Source organism: Neofelis nebulosa, chromosome 1 (assembly GCF_028018385.1).
Source record: "Neofelis nebulosa isolate mNeoNeb1 chromosome 1, mNeoNeb1.pri, whole genome shotgun sequence".
Classification (NCBI taxonomy): domain Eukaryota; kingdom Metazoa; phylum Chordata; class Mammalia; order Carnivora; family Felidae; genus Neofelis; species Neofelis nebulosa.
This window is the reverse complement of record NC_080782.1, coordinates 49,431,583-49,452,582: the sequence shown is the minus strand read 5'-3', so window position 1 is coordinate 49,452,582 and position 21,000 is coordinate 49,431,583. Positions and strand designations below refer to the sequence as shown.

Here is a 21,000-nt window from a genome sequence, read left to right as displayed (position 1 = left end):
AGGGAGTAGGTTCTCTCCTAAATGTGGGGGCACAGCCCTATTCTCTTTAATAACAAAAAATAGGCCTTTATGAGACAGAAAAGGGAGCTGTCTCATTAGTCCCTTGGGAATATACACTTCCAGGAGGGCAATTTCAAGGTATGAGCCTTTCCTGGGATTGAGGTGCTTATATGAGATCCAGATTAAGAGCTAAAATGTTATGGGCCAAGGAGCTGTAGAGACAGACACATTAGCTAATTTAAACACAGAAAATACATTGCACATTTATCCCTCCTATGTCCAAGGCAGACATCTTTAACCCATTACATTTTCCTGTTTAACTCTGGATTTAGCGTCACAATCTGTAACAACTCGTGGCTCTACACAGCTGTTAGCAGAGGAGCGGTGAGCAGGCGAATCCTGCTTCCTATTTCTGGTGTGGCTACTCATTACTTTAGCTACTTCTCTCTTGTCATCTCAAAATTTCAGGAAAATCTTGTTTAAGTGTTTCAGCTTTACTTTGGCATGTCATGGGGAAGTAAATGGAGCTTTGGATGATCACACTTGAAATGGGATACAGAATTCCCTTGAGGTTAGCGCAGTGTTGCAAGTGTTTAGCAAGAAATCCCAAGGGGAAGAAGTGTGGTGATTGATTAGAGATATGTGCCGTGAGCACAGGAGGGGAAAATGGCAGCACATGTGCCATGGAGTTTTCACGCTCAAGTTCAAAAACACTGCATAGGCAGAGTGTGTGAGCAGTAATTAGTAGGCCCTAAAGGTCAACATCAGGATTGCTGAGTTCATTTATCAAGTACAGTGAGTAAGCTCTGGGTCAGAAAGTGAGAGGGAAAGCCATGGCGTCAGAAGGTACACAGAAATGTTACAGAGTGCTACGTAAGAGGAACCCAGGGATAAGGGCACAGGATTCCCCGGGGTTATTCCTACAGACAGAGCTGAAGGCATGTACCAGGACTCATGGAGGCCCCTCCTTACCAAACTCTTGACGATCTTCAGCAGTTCCTCCATGACCACGGCAATGCCCTGGTAACCCAGGAGTCTACAGATGGTCTTGAAATGGGGGGGCCCAACGAAGTTCCTGTAGGAGCTGTAGATGTGGCTGTAGGCAATGTTGAGAGGCTGGAAAACAGAGGATGTGGCAGAGTAAGAGGCTGGGAAATAAAAGATGCTGGCATGAGTCCTGGAGAGAGATGTTTTGCTGCTGAAAGGGATGAAAACCTGACATCATCTGTGATCTCTCACTGGGGACCCCTGTGAATATGTCTGCAAGAAGATGGTCACGGAGAGACCACAGGGTGGCATGAAGGCCACTAGGTGAGCAGTGGTTCCCCAGCAGAAGTGGAGAAAGGGCTTTCAGGCGAGAACCTTTTTTTACAGACGCTCCTGCCACTCACAAACCAGGAAGGACTCTGACAAACAGCCATGGGGTGGGGATACAACAGATGGTTTTGTTTTTCTAGGGATATTTCTGGTCCTTGAAACTGGCTGGAAGAACTGTGTGGAAACTCAGTAGCATCTTCCCGTTGTTTTCTACTCTTTGTTGTCTCCATTTATAATGGGGTGGGGTCTTGGGAACAGACAATCCTGGGGTCAGGACACCTGTGTTGAATGCATGGGGATCACCTACCCTTTTTGGAACCTCAGTTTCTTCATCTACAAAATTAGAGTGTTGGATTAAATCAGTGGTTTCATAACTTTTCAAGTGGCAGTCCAAATGAAAAGTGTCACGGGGGCCAGTGTGTGAAACAGACCAACACAGAGTCGCTCTGTTTGGCTGCTGGGTGGGGGGCCCAGAGTCCTAGCCACTGACCGGCTGCCTCCGCCCTCTGGACTCCAAGAGACACCTTCACTGAATTAGTGCAATTTGTTTAAGATCTCTTTCTGTCTGGGAATATGTGACCAAATATATATAGGGCTTCCAATTGGTCTCACTCGGTTGGTGAGACTGCAGAGTTGTTGTTGACTTTGTTCTTGAAATGCCACGACCTGTGGTATGCCTCATGCCAGGCTTTATGAAGCCCTCCATGTGCATTCTTGATTAACCTTCACAACAAACATACAGTTCGTAGCCCTGTTTCACAGATGACGGGACTGAGGTTCAAGGGGGTAAGGAGCTTGCTCAAGGTCACACGGTCCTGAGGTAACTGAGCTGTGACCCGAATCCAGATAGATCTGATTCCAAAGCCCATGTCCTTCACCTCTATATATAATCATGGACTTTGGAGGCTGAGTTCTATTAGAAACCATACCCAGTTTTTTAGAAAAGACATCACTTCAAAGCTTAGTTCTGAGTGTAGTCTCCTACCTGGAATTGTAAAAATCTAATACCCATGGAACATGCAATTATGTAAAGACCACATCTGATATTTTATTAGCGGAAATTCAACATTAGTTAGCTAATTAGAAATTCTACATGAATTAAATAGGAACTGTAGTGATGCTTCTGGAGGGCTGCGAGATTCTCAACTCCCTTTGGAGCCACTGAAGGAAGATTTAATTATGTTCAGCCCAGGCTCTGCAGTAAGTATGTTCTACCATAAATGAATTCCAAACTTCACACAACAAGCATCACAATTACAGTACTCTCTAATAACAAAGATACATGAAGAACACCATTAGAGTACCCACTGATAATAAGAATTCATGAGGAATCAGAACACCCCCGCATCCAGCAGGATGAATAATACAACAGCTCATTCGGTAAGGTAATGCCGACATACGGTGAGGCTTGGAACGTGAGAAGGAGCAGCACTCTGTACCCAGCATGGATGTGCTGTCACAAATTCTACTGGAACCTGGGGGAGGGATCTTTTATGTAGTTACTAGAGATTTCTAAATGTTATGAGGCAGGAATGGTTTATGTAGGGAGGGAAATATAATTGATTGGAAAGCATGATGTTCACCAAAGTCAATGATCAATAAACACTGGAAGTATTCGTATGCATGGTTGAGAGTTGAGTTTGAATCAGTCAACCACAGAACCAGGTTGGGCCATATAATTTTCTGTGTATGAAAGTAAAAACTATTTTAGTGACTCTGTAACAGGCCACCCTGTACAACAGGGTTGGGACAGGGTGAGGTGAGGGAGGCATTCATTCTCCTGAGTGAGTGCATCTTAGCTCTGGCCCTGTTATCAAAGTCCTATTCTGTATTCTCTTGTTTCCAGCCTAGGGATGAGGAGCATCCAGCAAACACCAAACAAACCATGGCTGACCTCTATTGAGGAGGGAGATTGATGAGAAAGGGGCAGGAGAGAATCATCTAGGTGATGGAAATGCCCTACATGCTGCTTGGGTTGCTGACTACACAGATGTATACATTTGTGAAAACTCATGAAACTATGTACACTTATGGTCTGTGGATGTTATGGACTGAATGGTTGTATCCCCTCAAAATTCATATGAAATCCTACCTCCTGTTGTGATGGTGGGACCTTTGGGAGGTAATTAAAGTCATGAGGGTGGAATCCTCATGAATGGGATTAATGCTCTTGTAAAAAGACAAATGAGAGAGCTTGTTTTCTTTTCTTTTCTTCCTCTCTCTCTCTTCCTCCCTTCCTCCCACCCTCTCTCTCTTCCTCTTTCTTTCTTCCTTTTCTTTCTTTCTTTCTTTCTTTCTTTCTTTCTTTCTTTCTTTCTTTCTTTCTTTCTTTCTTTCTTTCTTTCTTTCTTCCCTTCCCCCTCCATCCCTCCTCCTCTTTCTTTTTTCTTTCTTTCTTTTCTTTTCTCTTTTCTTTTCTTTTCTTTTCTTTTCTTTTCTTTTCTTTTCTTTTCTTTTCTTTCTTTCTTTCTTTCTTTCTTTCTTTCTTTCTTTCTTTCTTTCTTTCTTTCTCTTCCTTCCTTCCTTCCTTCCTTCCTTCCTTCCTTCCTTCCTTCCTTCCTTCCTTCCTTCCTTCCTTCCTTCCTTCTCCATCATGTGGAATACAGTGAGGAGAAGTCTATTTGCAAACCAGCAAGTGGGTCTGTGCTAGACAACACATGGTATTAGCTGCCAATACCATGGTCTCAGACTTCCCAGGCTCTAGGCAGTAAGTAAGTGTGTACACCAACCAGTCTATGGTATTGTTGTAGCAGCCTGAACTGATTAAGACTGCATCTTAACTCAATATGGTTATAACTCAATATAAATGTAAATTAAAAAAACCCACTGGGCTGATTTACTTGCCAACATTTGTTTTCAAAGATTAAAAAACAAAACCATGATTTGAATTTTCTCCTGAAAAGGGCTGCAGCTCAAGACTGCACAGGAACAAGGGAATGATGACCTGGCTGTGCTGGGGGCATGTGACAGAGCTTACTGACTTCTAGAACCACCTTCTCATGTCCCCATCCACACCAGGCACTCAGGACCTCTCCTCTGAACCCAGTGAAGCTCACCTTCATCCCTTTTACAAATATCTCATGAAAGGAATTTCTGAGCAGCAGGGAGCTTTCAAATGGATATCCCTGATGGGTACAAAAGCAATCAACTTTTATTTATTTATTTTTTTTTTTCCTGTCTGATTCTCTGACTTTTTCTTCCTGTTTTGTCTGATTCTAGAGGATGGACTTTTCGGGGGGGGGGTGTGTGTAGGGGGTGGTGTGGTGCCTGAGTTTAAATCCTAGGTCCACAAATTTACTAGCTAGATGATTCTGAGCAAATGACTTATACTCTCTAGGCCAAGAACTCCAATAGGGTTGTTGGAAGTTTAAATGAGGCAACATATATAAGGCGCGATGCATAGTGCTTGGCACGTTGGAAGCACTCACCATGATAACCACCATTAATATTGCTTTGTTTGAGAATCTGGTAGGTAAAGACTAAGAAAATACAACTTCTTGGCCAAATGTCCTCCAGCAGCCTTGGTTGCAGTCATGATTCTCGGAATGTGGAGAGGGGAGTGCACCCAACGGGGTGAGATTTTACACGACACACTGTATATCCCACATGAGGTCATAGCTGGGACTAGCCGACGGAACACATCAAACATGCAGATTTTGCTCAATATTTACAACACTATAAAAACAGGAGCTGTCCAGCAACAGACCGTGCTGGGTAGAGGCCCTCATGGCTCCAAGTGTCCTGGTGGAGGCTGTGAAACACAGTGTGGCTAGAAGGGAGCCCTGCCTGAGCCAGGGGTGGACAGGGGCGCTTCTTCTGAGCTCCTAGCTACAGTGCTGTCTTCCTGGGCATTCCTCCTTAGCATTCGCGACCCTCCCTCCCACCCAAGCACCAAATGCCCTTAGCACTCATAGCAAGTGCAAATAAAAACATATTCAGGGATAGAAACTGTTCAGCAGCCTCTCCAGTTCTAGGTGGAGAAGAAGAATAATTCTGGAATTGTTTCTACCACACACAGGGGTGTAAAGAACTCCCCTACAGACCCACTCAGTGCACACAAGAGGCCTCTTGTTGACCTTCCCACACCAGTCTTGGATTCTGGTCTAGACCACAAATTTAGGCCTCGGTTGATGGCCCAAGCTCAGGAAGGATCAGCATGAAATGAACAGAATTCAAGTCCTCTTAAGTGAATAAGTGAGTCAGCTCCCCTCACTCCCCCCCACCCCCAAAATACACCACACCCATGCAGGAGGAAATACACACACACACACACACACACACACATGCATGCTGCAAAGTACATGCACACACACCCCCGGAGGGCACCCATCTGACCTGCTGGCTCAATAGGAGGCTGGGCCCTATTGAGAAAATGTGGGAATATGGGAGCCTGGCCATTTTCTGAGGTTTAGCAAAGAAAAACAGGAAGGCAACATAACCTGAGACATTGGAAACTTGCTACATACCTCTTACACGGAACCAATCCTGCTGACTCAGGTAACTACCAGGCTGCCTGCCTTAGAAACTAATTATGTATCCTATTTAGGATGCCTCACTGGTTTAAATGCATACTGCACAAAATAGCTAACTTTATGAGATCTCAAGAAGTAAACAATCCTGATTCAGAAATTAGAACCATATTTTTAATACGTGACACAGACGTGCTTTTTTTTTTTTTTTTTTTTTTTGAAGGCAAGACAGTATTTTAAGGAAGACAGAAAATAAGGTGAGTTTGATCTGGCAGATGCTGGGGCCCTGTAATATTATTAATATGGGCTTAAAAAAAACCCTGTAAGATGTATACATAACCTAAAAGCTACCATTTTCACCATTTTTATTTTTTTTTTTTAAAATTTTTTTTTCAACGTTTTTTTTTATTTATTTTTGGGACAGAGAGAGACAGAGCATGAACGGGGGAGGGGCAGAGAGAGAGGGAGACACAGAATTGGAAACAGGCTCCAGGCTCCGAGCCATCAGCCCAGAGCCTGACGCGGGGCTCGAACTCACGGACCGCGAGATCGTGACCTGGCTGAAGTCGGACGCTTAACCGACTGCGCCACCCAGGCGCCCCCCATTTTCACCATTTTTAAGTGTTGTATAAAGCGACTATCTCTCACGGACAGTAAACATGGCCAGCCACTCCAATCACTGAGGACTACTTATTTGGCAAACTGAATTTGCAAGCAATCTGCATCTCTGCTTTCTGGAATCACAATCACTGTTTTCAGAGATCCCAAGAGGAGTTAAAACCGTTTCTAATTTTCCCATTTTAGTTACAATTTCTCTAATGTTCCTTGACCAATATGAATCCCATCAGTCCAGGGACACAAACATGACTTCCTAATTCAGGTGGAGAGCTCAGCTCAACTCTCTGAAATCCCCGCAGGGCAAGGAAGACTGGGGAGATAACAGCAACACCCTCCTGGTTGAGAGCCTCCTTGAGAGCCCACAGGCTAAGATGTGTTAAAGGACTGATAGAGTCCTAAGTTAAAGGTTCAAGTCCATCGGTAGGAAGGGCTGACATTTCTGTCTCTTCCTGATGTGTCGTGAGCCACAGGCAGGCTGCGTCTCCAGTGTCTGGCTTCTTTCCTGGGCTTCTTAGCTCAGAGGTTGAAAAATCCAAGATGGTTGCTGTAGAGGCCTCCCTCAGGAATCAGTGCTCCTCCCTTTCTTGTCTCGTGAATAAAGGCAAGAGGAGAAGGCAAGAGGGAGAACAGGAATGGAACTCTCTGGCGATACCATACCAACGCTATGTACAGTTAGAGATGCTAAGATTTTTGGAAGAAGCCAAAGTCATCGCTTTTTAAATAACCTATACCAATGTGATGACACCTAAGTGTGTAATGTTCCTCAGCTTATGAATAATTCCTTCATATATAAAATATACCCAGGTATGTTAGCTTTCTGTGGCAGCTATAACAAATTACCACAAATCTGGTAAAAAAGAGAAATAAATTATCTTAACAGTTCTGAAAGCCATAATCCAAAATCAGAATGATGGAGCTAAGATCAAGGTGTCAGCAGGGCCACACCGCCTCCAGAGGCTGGGGGAGGACCCATCCCTTGCCTCTTCCAGCTTTTGGTGCCTTCCAGCATTCCAAGGGCTGTGGCCTCCTCCGTTGTCTCTTGAGGTGTGGGCTCCTCCTCCGTTTGTGTGTAACCTCCCGCTGCCTCCCTCTTATAAGGACACTTGTGATAGCATTTCAGACCCATCCTAATACTCTAGGATAATCTCCCATCTCATGGTCCTTCATTTAATCACATCCACAAAGCCCTTTTTTCAAATACAGTGATATTTCCAGGTGGCAGGATTAGGACCTGACATCTTTGGGGGCCATGATCAGCCTCCTATACCATGTAAGGCAGGTACAATCACCCCCATTCAGCAGAGGAGGAACCTAAGGGAAGTGAAATACAAGATGATATTCTACTGTGTGTACCAATTGGCAAAATAACAAAAAATTCTTCTGGACTAGTGGGTCAATAATGTTGTGTAGCTGGGGTGCGGTGCCATGCAGCCACGAGAGCGGAGGCAGCCACGGGAGCGGGGCCAGCCACGGGAGCGGGGGCAGCCACGGAAGTGGGGGCAGCCACAGCAAAGCCAGTAGCACTGCTGGTGGGGCCGTCAGTGGGGCTGATGCAGACTCCGCTGGGCAGGCCAGGCTGGACGCTGGCACCAAGGGATGGGCCCAGCTGAGATGTCTCAGCTGGATGTAGCAATGCACTGGGTCCTACATCTCAAGGATATGACTTAATGGAAAAAGCGTCACAAGAGAATGATGGATTTCCTTGAGGTCAAATCATGGCTCGGACAGGGGCGTCATTCAGCTAGTGACAACCACACCAAACACAAGGTCATACCGACAATTTCTACAGACTGAAATTATTGGGAAATTACTGATATACTTTAAGGGCTGATTTGTATGACAATCTATGTCACTTGGAAGGCAGTTTTATGATAGACTCTGTATAATTTACTTGACTTAGTACATTTAAAATTTAGGCTCATATACTAATTTCAATTATTGGCCGGGCTGTTAAACATCTTTTACACTTAGTATCACCCCTCACCCTAAGTGACAGAGCTCTTGGTCACGGGTACGTGGACTCCAGATTCCACAGCAGGGGACCTCAGAAGAGGAAAAACACTCGCTGAGTGCATCTCTCCAGATGTATTTAATGGTTTCCCTGCTTCTGTGGCTACATTCAGGTGGCTGGATGTTCTCTCTGAGGTCTTTTAATTCCTCGTCTGCTCCCATCATTCTGGAATCCACTAAACTGTGAAGTCCTGTCTCTACTGCTCAAGAGAAGCTAAGCAAAGGTAAGCATTCCTGTTGATTACTGTTGACTGAAGAATAAGGCAGGCACAAGAGTGGAGCATCAGGGAGGCTGGCCAGGAGCGCCGGCTCTAGGGATCCAGACCGGGAGACGGCTCGGCTCTGCCAAACCTCACTTTGTGTTGATGGTCAAGTTAATTAACCCCTCTGAGCCTCAGTTTCCCCCTGGGTACAATGGTGATAAGAGTCCTACTTCAAAGAGTCGTCACCTGGGTAAAGTGATAAAGCACATGTAAAATGCAACAAAATGCATTTTGTTATTTCTGAGTTGTATGGATTTGACTGTTGTCTTTGAGTCTTTCTGTATTCTTTAATTTATGTACAATGCACATACACACACACACATACATATATTTAAAATAAAACTTTTTTAGAAGGAAGGAAGGAAGGATCATGTAGGGTGCAAACCTTGTCCATATCAGCCTCTGGATGAAGAAGCTACAGTCAACTCAGGCAATGGCTGTGACCCACTGACTTTTCTTCTGAATAGTAACTACTGTTCCTAAGCCCAGCACTCACAGAGATGGGTTCATTACACTGCTCCAACACTGTAAGACAGGTATTCTTGATATTTGCATCAATAGAAGAGTTAACCAAGGTATAGAAAAATGAGGGAATCCGTCAAGGCCACAGAGGCAGGATTCAAACCCAGCCTTGGGATTTTAAGGTCTGTACCCTGAACAACGACCTTGTGCTGGGTGCCAGCCAGCTTTGGGACTGGGGATAACCTCACATCACCCCTTTGTTGCCATCTTCAGGAAGGGCACAGGGACCCCCACTCTGGCTGGTTTCCTCTAGCAGTAATTTACTAATGGTGTAAACCAATCAGGGCCATCCTGGCCTCCCTGAAGGTGGAGAAAGAGTAAGCCTTCCTGGGATGTGATCTCCTGAGGCCAGTGCCTCCAGAAGATTTATCTCAAGCACCGAGGGCTGCGTTGGCCCCTCCGGGTGCTGCTGGTGGATGGTGATGGCCAAAGGGGCAGGACGCACCCAGGACTCAGGGTCGGGGGCCTGCTTTTCACTGCTGGCTCTGCCTCTAGTCAGTCGTATGGTTTGAGGATGCCCTCCCTTCCCTTGGGATCTGTGAAACAGGAAGGCTTCTAGGCCTCACTCCCATTCTCTAAGTGTCTCAACTTCTCAAATAAGAAGCTCAGCATTAAAAATGGCATCCAGGAGCATTAAAAATAAATTCCCATTTTCTGTGGCAAAGGCTTGAGTTCTATCTCGTCACTCCACAGGCCTCCCAAGTCTGGTATTTTTATTTCCCTCAAAATAACCTTTTCAAAAGGCACCTGCAAACTACCATGGTGGCCTTTCTGTGGAGAGGACACTTTCATGTTCTGCAGGGAGTCACCATTAGCACACATTACGGCAGAGTTTAGACAGGCCCCTGGGAAGACCTAATGCCATGGGAAAGACACAGAGCAAGTGTCTAATCAAGGGACATCCCGGGACTCCAAGGCTCACAGAGACCCTTGGCCAGGGGAGGGTCTGTGACTCACCGGGAAACTCTTCAGAACTTTTTGATTATCACTCATGTGGATCATAAGGAGACTTTCATGGGTTCACTTGGATACTTTGGCCGAGAACCAAGAAGAGAAAGAAACCCTGACTTTTAAAAGCACGTAATTTGTGTAAAATAATTCAGGTCTAAATCTGCCTAAGCCGGGGCTGCTATCACAAATTTCCACAAACTTGGTAGCTTAGGATGACAGAACTTGATTCTCTTCATATATCAGATGTGCTCTGTGCTCGCCCCAATAGAGTGCTGGCAGCAAATTCTTTTGAGGTTGAGGAGACCAGGAAGGGGTAGAATTGCGGAGGCAGATAGAGTTTTGTGGGAAATGGAAGTAGTCAGGGTTCTTCAAAGAGAAGGAACTTTGGGGATCATCCAATCCAGGAATAGTAAAGGGTTTCCATTTCTGGTCTCAGCTCCAACTGATGGACTGGGAAGCAGCTTCTTGGGATGCCTGTGTTTCTGAGCCCAACTGGAAGAAGTGTTATATTAGTTTCCTAATGGCATTGTGACAAATGATCCCAAACGTGGCGCCTGAACACTGTAACATCCTACAGTTCTGGAGGCCAGGAACCTGAAATTAAGGTGCTGGCAGGGCCACGTGCCTGCTGAAGATTCCACCCTTGCATCTTCCAGGCCCTGACAGTGCCTGGCACTCTCTGGTTCTGGTGACATCACTGCAACCTTGGCCTCTGTCTTCACATGGCTCCTACCCCTTGTGCCCCTCTGTGTAAATCTCCCTCTCCTTTCTCTTATAAAGACACCAGTCATTGGATTCAGTGTTCCCCCTAAACCTAGGACAGTATCATTTCAAGATCCTCAACTAATTTAAATTTACAAAGACCCTATTTCCAAATAAGGTCACACCCTGAGGTTCTGGGTAGACTCAAATCAACCCAGTACATATGCTGTGATGGTTTAGAAAGGCTGACATGGGTTCAGGACTGGGCAGGGGGTAGAATCCTGCTTTCTATCTGCCATCCCCATCTAGCCCAAGGCTACTGCTTTACAGGTGATGGAACTGAGGCCCAGAGAATAAGAGTCTTGACCAATGTCATGAGACTGCCACAGGAGACAAGAATAAAGAAAGAAGATGGTAGGAGGTGGAGTGGGGGTGGGAGGGCAAGGGATAAAATTGCTGTTGAAATTGTGGGATAACTGATAATTGTATTTGACCATTGTCCAAAGAGGGTCTAGATGGGGCAAAAAATGATCGCCAGCCAATTACAGAGAAAATCTGGCAGCCTTGGAAGAATCAGTACCATTCTGAGGATCAGTTTGCAGGAGACTGTTTGCCTTTTTTCGGCCAAAGGAATGAGAGCTCCTCTCAGTGGGCAAAAGCCTTTCCAGACTGGTCCCTGAAAGCATCGTGCGTACAGATGCCTGCTGGTTGCCATGGTGAATGATGCTGATCTGAAGAAATGAATAATGTGAGCGTTGGGGGCGACAGTGGGATTACTCAGACAGTGGCGAGAGAGACATCAAGGAGAGCCCAGAGCAGAGGAGGGGAGAAGGCTCCATTCCTTCAGCTTTGGTCCACTCTGTCTCTGCCTCTGCAGGCTGCGTTCTAACCAGATCCACCGCGAGCATCAGGTAAGGGACATAAATGACTCTTCTTGGAAATGGAAATGGCTTCTCCTTTCACACTCTGCTTGGAGGAGGGCCAGGCCATGGTAATATGAATAGCTAAAAATAGGGGGAATTTAGAAACAGAAGCAGAGAAAGAAAAACAAATAAGGGAGACTGATTTGGTCCCCAAAGCTGAGGATGCTGCTATAGTGTCTTGCCAGAAAGCTCTTAAAAATGTCTGCTGTAGAGAACTCAGTCTGCAAAGACAGCCAGCAGCAGATGTGAGGCAAACAACAGAGAAGTCATGACAAAAAAACGCGATTCCTGATCACCCCTGATGGAAGGGTTTTACAAAGGCCATAGCCTCTGTATTATAAGTAATGAATTAAGCTCTTTTCATTGTGGTCAGAAGTGTGTTTATAGGGATGTGTGGGGTGGAGTGAATGGGGGAGCTTATGAGAAAGGAGACTGATGAAGGGAGCTCAAATAGTGTCCTTGGCAATGACCTTCCCGGGAGGGATCTGAGCACACCTGTCTTGTCCCTTTCATTGCCTGCGTTTCTGGGATGAAATTTCCAACCAAACAGAAGGGAACTATTCCCCTTCCTGAGCATTTTAGTTCACTGTCATCCTTAGAGAAGAAAAACAAGGACTGAAAAATCACTCAATGCTCTGCCTCTCTCTGCCCACCTCCTCTAGGAGAGTGGGCATGAAAATAGAGGGTCGGAGGGAGGCAGGGAAGACAGAAAGCAGCTTGTGATAGAAATCAATTTGGCTTCATAGCCAATTCAGGTTAAAATCTGGTTGACGGGTTTTTACTAGGTCATTAATATCTAAAACGAAGGCTTCTGTATTTCACGTGAGACAGAAGGGGCAGAGAATAGGGCTGGGTAAGACCTGTACATGAACATACACAGGTTGAATGAATACGGCTGTCCCTGAATCGTAGATCAGGGAAAATTCAGTGGAGGGGAAACGCTATGTCTCAAACAGACAGAATTTAAGAGAAACCCCCAAATCTTGAAGATGGTGTTCTCTTACCAAAGCCGTAAGGCTGGGAATCTGAAAAGGGCTCATTTGATTTGTGGAAAAACAGCAACCAGGTCTGCGTACCAACACCTCATTTTGGGGTAACGTCCTGTAACTAAACCCAGCAGCCTTGCATTTGGAAATCCAGCAATTATGGGGCTTTGAGTCTACTTATCAGCTGAGTGACCTCAGATTGCTCACCTATACAATGGGGACCTAGCTCAGAGGGTGTGACATTTATTATGGCCTGTGAGCATGCAGCATGACACATACTAGATGTGACACAGCAACCACTCACTAACTGCTGGTGGTTAGTATCATCATCGATATTCACAGTACCAGAGATACTGAGCAGTAGCAATTATGCTGGTATTAGGAGCTGATTGTCTTGACCTACACAACTAATTTCCTGGGTATGTTTGCCTTTGGACAAACAAACAAAGAAATAAAACAGGAGCAGAGGCACTGGGGAGAAATCAGCTGCCAAGGAGTGATGACGCAAATCTCCTCTCTCACGGGCAACAGAGCTGGGAGGCTAAAATCGCAGTGGGCAGAATGTTCTAGATGACTGAGCTCACAGCACTTGCAGCAAAAGCAGAAGTTCCAGAAGGGATATTGTAGGTGATATAATTATCTGACTTGGAGGTCGCAAACGTGTGGTGACTAATGTAGGGACGTTAATCGGGTGGTCTGATTTCTTTTATTGCCTCTCTTCTTATTTTAAAGGGTTGGAAACAATGTTGTACCTAAAAGATCTCAGCCAGGGCAGGATGAGGCTGGGGGGATGCGAGTGTATCTTTTTCAGGCCTGAAGGCCTCAGGCTTTGACATGAGACAGCCCTGATTTTGTTCTGTCATTTCTTAGCTATACCTTAGCTGAGTAACGTAACCTCTTGTCCTCCATTTCTTTGTATAATAGGGACAATTATTAGTCTCCATCTTGAATGTGTAATATATGCTGGTATGATGATCATAAATACTTAAGCAAGGGGATGTCACTTTTCACTTTGATTCTGGTTCTAGAATCAGGATGAACATCGAGGTTGGGAACGTTTCTTATACAGGAGCCATCATTTCCTGGTCGTCCTCAGAGCCCTGTCTGGAGGACTATTACCATATTATGTATAGGCCCAACTGGAACAGCATCTTCTCCGGCTATCTTCGCTACAGCTTTCACCACGAGGAGAAAGTGCCTCGAACGATCAGTTCTGTGGTGCTGGAACACCTCGCCCCTTCCACTCTCTACTTCCTGTGCATCAGCTGCAAGAAGGCTGCCTTCCCTTATAGGCACTACTGCACCATGTTCCATACCCTGGATAAGAGTCCACTGGCTGCTGGGAGCTCCCTGGTGGACCCCCAAATTTCCCTTTGGGTGTTGATGGCCATTCTGCTGGCCTGCTTCACAGCCGTCTTAGCTTTTATCTGCCTCCAGTTCTGGTGTATCCGTTGCCATGAGCCTCGATGGTCTTACAGAGCTGGCCACATGGAGGAAGCCAATGGCTTGGTGAGATGGCCGGAGGAGGCCCCAGCTCTTGGTCAGAGAGAGGAAGACCTGCAGGGGCTCCCCCTGGTAGAAATGCCACGCAAGAACTCTGGAGCTGATGCAGAACCAGAAGCCGAAGCTGAAGACAACCAGGATGCAGCAGCTGACCAGGATGCCGACAATGAGGATGCCCCTGATGAGGGTGCCTTACTGGGAGGGGGTGGTGATCATCCCGCCATACTGCCTCGTTTTGGGGAGTGAGAGGTAGGGAGGAGGCAGCCTGCATCATGTAGCTTAAAGCCCTCTATACAGTAGTTCTTTTGTAAAAATGCGTCTCTAGGCTGCCCATTTGTCTCCCCTCAAATGTCAGTGCTCTTGTGGATCACCTGGGTTGGATGGATGCCCCATGACAAAGCTTCTCAAGCTGGAAAGCATACACCCCCACGGTATGTCAAAGGAGAAATATGGCGTCTCTTAGGAGCATCCATTTAGGGGAACCCAGTTAGGAATTTAAAATGTTATCTTAATATTAAAACAAACATGAATATATTATGGTAGAGAAAGCAAACTTTGCATGGCTTAAATAAAACACAATACTCTGAGGAAACTTTCGAGTTGATGGTGGGCTCTCTGGGTTATGCTTCCAGTCAGCTGAGGCAGATGTCCAGTGTCTACTGCTGTTGGGGGGATTATTTTGGAAAGGTTGAGGAGCCTTGCCCTACAGTGTTTTCTAGCTTTCAGGCTATCACATAACACCTCGTACCCCACCTTCATTTTGTTTAAACCACAGATTATCTCTACTGTTATTAACAATATTTTTCTTTTGACTCACTTTTCAAACTTAAACTTATTTTAAAAGATAGACTTCTATGACTCCATAAATGAAAAGCCAGCATCCTCCTTCTATAAACAGAAGAGATATAAGAATAAACATAATGAAAACAACATAATATTAAGTTTGACTTAGATCCTATTGCCTATTAAAGCCTCTGAGCTTAAGGTCTGCTCTCTTAGCTTTGATAAAAAGGGAGATCGGAGAGCAGAAGGTATTAAGACATACTAGCATCAACAGAAGTCTTTCTCCTTGTTATAATTACAAGGTTTGAAAGAGATTTGAAGTGGGAGGTGTTGTTCTTACTTTGTAATTCAGCATTTTTCAATGACATGTCTGTGAGCTACCCAAAATGCTGGCTATAATGTCCCTTGATTTGAGAAAGTTGCTTTGACCAGACTGGCCATCTTGGAGAGGGTACCTGCACTGTCCCAGCATCATCCCAAGAGCCTCTAAGCCCACCCACCTGTAGGCCCAAGTGGTGGGAGCTCATTGGTTTGCCACACTTCCTGATCTAGGGGTCCCCGACCTTAGAGGAGTACCTTTTCTCATATATATTCAGTCAAGTTCTTCTTCTGAGTCCATCTGTGCTTACTTTTTAAAAAACGGGGTCAAAGGTAGCCATTTCTATTCCATCACGAAGAAAAATGTTGCCTTTGTTGTTGTTGGTTGACACATTTCACCCTGTCGGTGTCATTCTCCCCTTCACACTCGCAGGGTAAGAAATGGATCTCCTACACATACCACAGTGTTGTGAGACTTTGTGAACACTGCCCCCTGTCCCTACCATGGGTGTGGAAATTCAAGAAGGGCAGAAATGACATCTGTTTTAATCTCTGATATATTCCCAGCATGCAGAATCTAGCCCAGTGTCTGGCCTATAGTGGGCGCTTAATAAACGTCTATTTAATGAATGGCAAAGGACTGAGGGTCTAGAACAGGACACCATATGGGAGGTCTAGTTAGGGTCAGGATGTGCATTGTGAACAAAGCAGTAAAGAGATGGGAGAAGACCTGTCTCAGCTCTAGCTCGAGCCATCTGGGATTTCCTTCAAACTCCACCTTCCCCATTGCTTCCTGTCTGCAAATCTCTTGTCTTCGTGGAACACAAAAAAGCCCAGAATTGCAGGATGGTATGGCAATGAATCGACTGAGAAACAGGAGGAGATGGGGTGAAGACAAGAAGCCCCACACACCTACTTCCCTGCTCGCCTCTGTGACGTGCTCCCCAAACAATTCCCGCCCAGGATCCAGCCCCGCCAGGTCTGCGTTCACCCCCGTGCTTGCTAGTTGTGCACAAATAAAGATGAATCTGCTCGCACTTGTTTCTCACTACTGCCTCTTTATCTCTACATCTTCTTACTTTTCTGATTCAGGAAACACTTTTCTGTTTGCTTTTGCTCACTAGCCCTCTTCGAAGTAGGACACAGGCAAGACTACTCACCTTGGATCCATACAGGTAATAAGGCTGGACGTTGGCGGGTTTATCTCTTTGCGGTTCTTGAGTAAAAGGAATGGCAGTTCGAACAAAACTAGCAGGAGAAAAGAGAGGGGAAGGGCGTTAATCAGGCCCAAAGAGTATTCTTCACGGGACACAGCCTCGCCAGAGCCCCTCCTGACCAGGTGCAACCACACTGTTTCTTAGGTAAAGACACAACTCTTCTGCCATGCTCCCATTCATTCCCCTACTGTCTCCTTTCTATAGATGGGAAAACTGCAGCCCAGATTCCCAGGCTAGACTCTGGGTTTATGGCTCGCTTACAAGGACATAGGCAAGAAGTGACAATTGGCTGGGCCTGAAAACGGCCTTCTTTGGGGCTCTGATCCTTCCCTATCCACCCACTTTGGCTTCTTAAGAGCAGGGTTCCACAAACTCTGTGAAGGCCCAGATAGGAAACATTCTCAGCTTTACAAGCCAGATGGTCTCTGTCACCATTACTCAACTCTGCTGGTAGTGTGAAAGCACCCAAAAACAATTGTAGATGAATGAGCACGGCTGAGTTCCAGTAAAACTTTATGAATTTCAAATAATTTTCACTTGTCATCAAATTAGAATTCTTCTTTGGATTTTTTCCCCAACCGTACAAAAATGTCAATAGTATTCTTTGCTCATGGGTTGTACAGAAACAGTTGGCAACAAGATGTGGTTTGTGGGCGATAGTCTGCAGATCTCTGCTCAAGAGGATTAAAAGTCCCAAATCTTTACAGAATTGGAAGTCTGTCTTGCTAAGTGTGTGGATTTAGGCTCATCTGTGGTTTCCTCCTAGACCCTTCTATTCATTCAACACATACTAATTTAATACTGGCTCTGAGCCAGGCCCTGAGAGTACTGAGAAGACCTGTAAACACATGCATATTTGTGTATCCTCATGGCCTTGTGTTTTCTTAAGAAAGAGAGTGTGTGTGTGTACGTGTCAGTGCGGGTGGGGCAAAAGGAGAGGGGGAGAGAGAACCCCAAGCAGGCTCCATGCCCAATGTGGAGCCAAACGCGGGGCTTCTTCTCATGACTATGAGATCATGACCTAAGCCGAAATCAAGAGTCAGACGCTTAACTGACTAAGCCACCCAGGTGCCCCTCACGTACTTGCATTGTGCGTGAATACATCTCACCTCTTCTGTCAGGTTTTGAACCTCTGTGGAGATAAGGGATTAGGTCTATGTCCTCACCTCGGTGCCTGGCCCAGGGCTGTGTGCACCTTGCAGGAGACACGCGGCACTTCGTCATGCACATGTATGCCTGTTTTGCACGAATGTGTTCATGCATGTGGATGTCCTCATAAAGGTACCATCTGATCATAAAGCACCATGCGGGATCCTATGTTGGCCTATGGAGTAGTGCATGGCCTGGTTCCTGCTTCTTCCTGGGTCCTGCACTATCTTTCAAGGCACCATTCCCCATCCCATCTGTTCCACCCTCACCAGGCTCTCTAGGTTCCTTGGAGACTTTGTCTGAAATATTCTTCTCCTGTCTTTTCATCTTATTTATTCCTACTCATCCTTCACATCTCTTCTCAAGCATTACTTCCTCAGAGGAGGAAGCCTCTCTTGAGGTTCCCATCACTTCCCAGACTGGATTAGGTGGTGCTATTTTCTCTCTCATGACTGGGGGCTTCTTTTCCATCTCCAAGTTTATTGTTTCTAACAGTACATCTATTGTGTGATTGTTGGATCACCTGCATCCTCCTCTAGCCTGGAGGCTCTCAGAGGCAGGTAGGTGCCTGCTTGGTCACCATGGCATCCCTACCTCCAGCACAAGAGGGACTCCAAAAGATGCCTGTTGCAGGAAGGAACTGTTTCCCCCACCCTCAGCCCACCCCAGCCCCCTTGGCCCAGGGAGTCCCTTACCGGTTGGTGGACCCATTGTAGCAGTAGTTGGGGAGGAAGTCAAAGTTCAGCTCCCAGAAGACGTGCAGGGTGATGCGGCCATAGGGGGCAGACACGTTGTGATTAGCCTCCCGGAACATGGCGTCAAAGCTGTCCAGGGTCATGTGCTTACACAGCAGCCGGTGCGTGAGCCGGTTGATCTCCAGCAGCCACTCCAGCTCCTGCCAGAGAGAGCCCATGTCTGCTGAGGACATACACGTATCCTCTACACTTGCACCACTTTATCTTATGGATTCCTTTCAAGCAGGGGAGAGCCTCTCAGACAACCTCCCAGCTGCTGACGTGGAGACTAGGCTCCCACAGTGACATGGGACAACACGCTCTTCTTTGGAGGAGGGACTGCCAGACTGTGCTGAGGAAAGCTGCATGCCTGCTCTGGGAAGGGGACCACAGACCAGGTTCAAGTCCCCTGTCTGTACGTCCCTTGGGTGGAAAGCATGCCTGCTTGCTTTCCAGTTCCCATATCGGTGAGGGAAAAGTTCGCCTCTCAGTGTTGCAAGTCAACAAAAGGAAAGGTCCGACTGGCTGTCACCAGAGAATCTATCTCTGCCCTGTAGAAAGCAATCATGAGTTACCACTCGCTAAGTACTTACAATTAGGTCAGACCATGTGAAGCTACTGGTCTTTTATTAAATACTGTTGAGTATTAGTAGTTGACTAAGCCACCCAGGTTAACTGAGCCCATATGGTTCAGTTTAATATATGCCAAACAGTATCCTAAGCACTTTATGTGTGTTGACTCATTTAATGCTCAAAAAACCCTGTATGGTTACCATTATGGTTTTCTTTATGCACAGAGAAACTGAGGTTTTCAGAAGTTAAATAGCTTGACTCCAAATCCAGGAAGTTGGGCTCCAAAGTCCGTATTCTTAACCACTGTATACGATAGAAATTTAAAAAAATAGCTGGGGGCAGAATGCCCCCTCCTTTGGGTTCCTCTTGTGTCTCTCAGTCACAGGGTTGGTTTCATGTTGGTGAAGGTACAGCTGAAAGCCATGAACCAAGGGCCCATGTGATTGCTTGGAACCCTACCTTCAAGCAGAGAATGGGAGCAAAGTGGACACTATGCAGATACAACAGGTCACTGCATTTGTTGGCAAGTAAAAGGAGAGTGGGCCCCTTTGGGTTGGCTTGGTCCCTTGTGCTGCTGTCAAAAAGAATCAAAGCACAGTCTTATGCAGAGAGAAGGCATCCTTCTTTTTGATGCTCTAGGACACTCCCATATTGCTGTGGTGAAGTGCTTTTTTGAGATGCTCCTGTTTCATAGAGGGGACAAATGAGGCTCAGAGGGTGAAGTAATTTGCCTGGGGTCACACAGGGAATATAGAACATGGTTTAGTAGGTGATCCCAGGTCTTCTGACGTCAAATCACATGTTTGGGCCCCTATGACGTAGCTGCCTGGAGTAAAGAAGCAGTTTGCCAAGAAAGCCCTTTGAAAAGTAACAATGGTTAAAGTAAAGATGTTTTACAATATAAAAATTCAATGAACACTGGCAAGAGCAGTTCACCAGAGTGTGGCCAAGAAGTGGGACAGCCAGAGGGCCAGCCTTACTGGTTGGGATGTGGAGTTCAGGTGTCTATGGTCACAGGCTGCAGCCCCATATCAGGGAATCAACTTTATTTTCATCAGCCACAAGACTTCCCTAATGCTGGTTGGGGTTCAGAGTGTGGTCAGGTAGAGGCCCCAGACTATGCTTAGAGTCTGAGAGATTTGCCTTTCTGAAACTCAGATTCTATGGCTCTAAATTGGGGGTATAGAACTGCATCAAAGCTTGCAAACCTAAATGGCTATAGAGGCCAGACAGCTCAGGCAAGAGAGACAGGCAGGAGCAGGGGGGATTTCTGAAGCTGGGTCTCTGTGGCAAAATGTCTGTCCAGATAAGGGTGAAGCTGCCACTTAACTCCATACCGGTATTACCTCTTCAGAATGGGCTCAGTGATGACAGATCCCAGGGTCTTTCAAAAGAAGGGCAAAATCTGGATTTTTAGTTCTAGAATGGCAACTGGAAGAATATGTTTCCAGTCACTGTGCACCGTGAAGCAAATGAAGGGAAGAAAGAGAAAATCACCTCTCTGCTTCTGTTAGGGCCTAGCCAGCTGGACTATTATTTTTGTTCCCATTCACTTAGAATGGGTAAAATAAAATAAAATAAAATAAAATAAAATAAAAGGAGTAAATGCTAATGATTTTATTTCCGAGCTCACTGAGTCCCTTGGTACACTGAGGTACTGTGTTACTAGGCAGACAACTGCCTAGTTGCCTAAAAAACCAGGGAACAATTTCTGTTCTAATGCTCTGTGATTTCAAGAGCCTCACAAATGTGTATCAGTGTTTACAAGGGAGACCAACGGAGGGAGTTCTTAGCTCTGCTGATGGGGGGGCTCCTAGAAATGTAGATCTACTTCTTCCATCATGCAACCGCACCGAGGTTTTTGTTATATAGTTCAAACTGTTTTGGCATCAGCCATGTTCTTCTGGCCTTTAAATCATAGGAGGGCACCTGCCTCTGGGATGCAGAACCCAGTGCATCAAG

General features: G+C 45.9%; 2 protein-coding genes across 7 annotated transcripts in view; one reads left to right on the top strand and one right to left on the bottom strand.

The window, feature by feature from the left end:
• Positions 1-21,000, bottom strand: part of CYFIP2 (cytoplasmic FMR1 interacting protein 2) — a 129,567-nt gene that overhangs the window by 39,018 nt on the left and 69,549 nt on the right. For all 6 annotated transcript variants that reach the window (XM_058721446.1, XM_058721460.1, XM_058721453.1 and 3 more), the window contains 3 exons: positions 18,427-18,626; positions 16,526-16,613; positions 973-1,116 (listed from right to left, as the gene is read on the bottom strand). In XM_058721446.1, coding sequence (XP_058577429.1) covers positions 973-1,116; positions 16,526-16,613; positions 18,427-18,626 — 432 coding nt within the window. The remainder of the gene's footprint in view (positions 1-972; positions 1,117-16,525; positions 16,614-18,426; positions 18,627-21,000) is intronic.
• FNDC9 (fibronectin type III domain containing 9) lies at positions 11,412-16,402 on the top strand. Its single transcript, XM_058721484.1, has 2 exons — positions 11,412-11,763; positions 13,790-16,402. Exon 2 carries the CDS (start codon positions 13,797-13,799, stop codon positions 14,508-14,510), a length of 714 nt encoding a protein of 237 aa, XP_058577467.1. The 5' UTR covers positions 11,412-11,763; positions 13,790-13,796; the 3' UTR covers positions 14,511-16,402.

Coding starts and splice junctions, on each gene's coding strand:
- FNDC9 (XM_058721484.1), top strand. CDS start 13,797: ATGAACATCGAGGTTGGGAACGTTTCTTATACAGGAGCCATCATTTCC.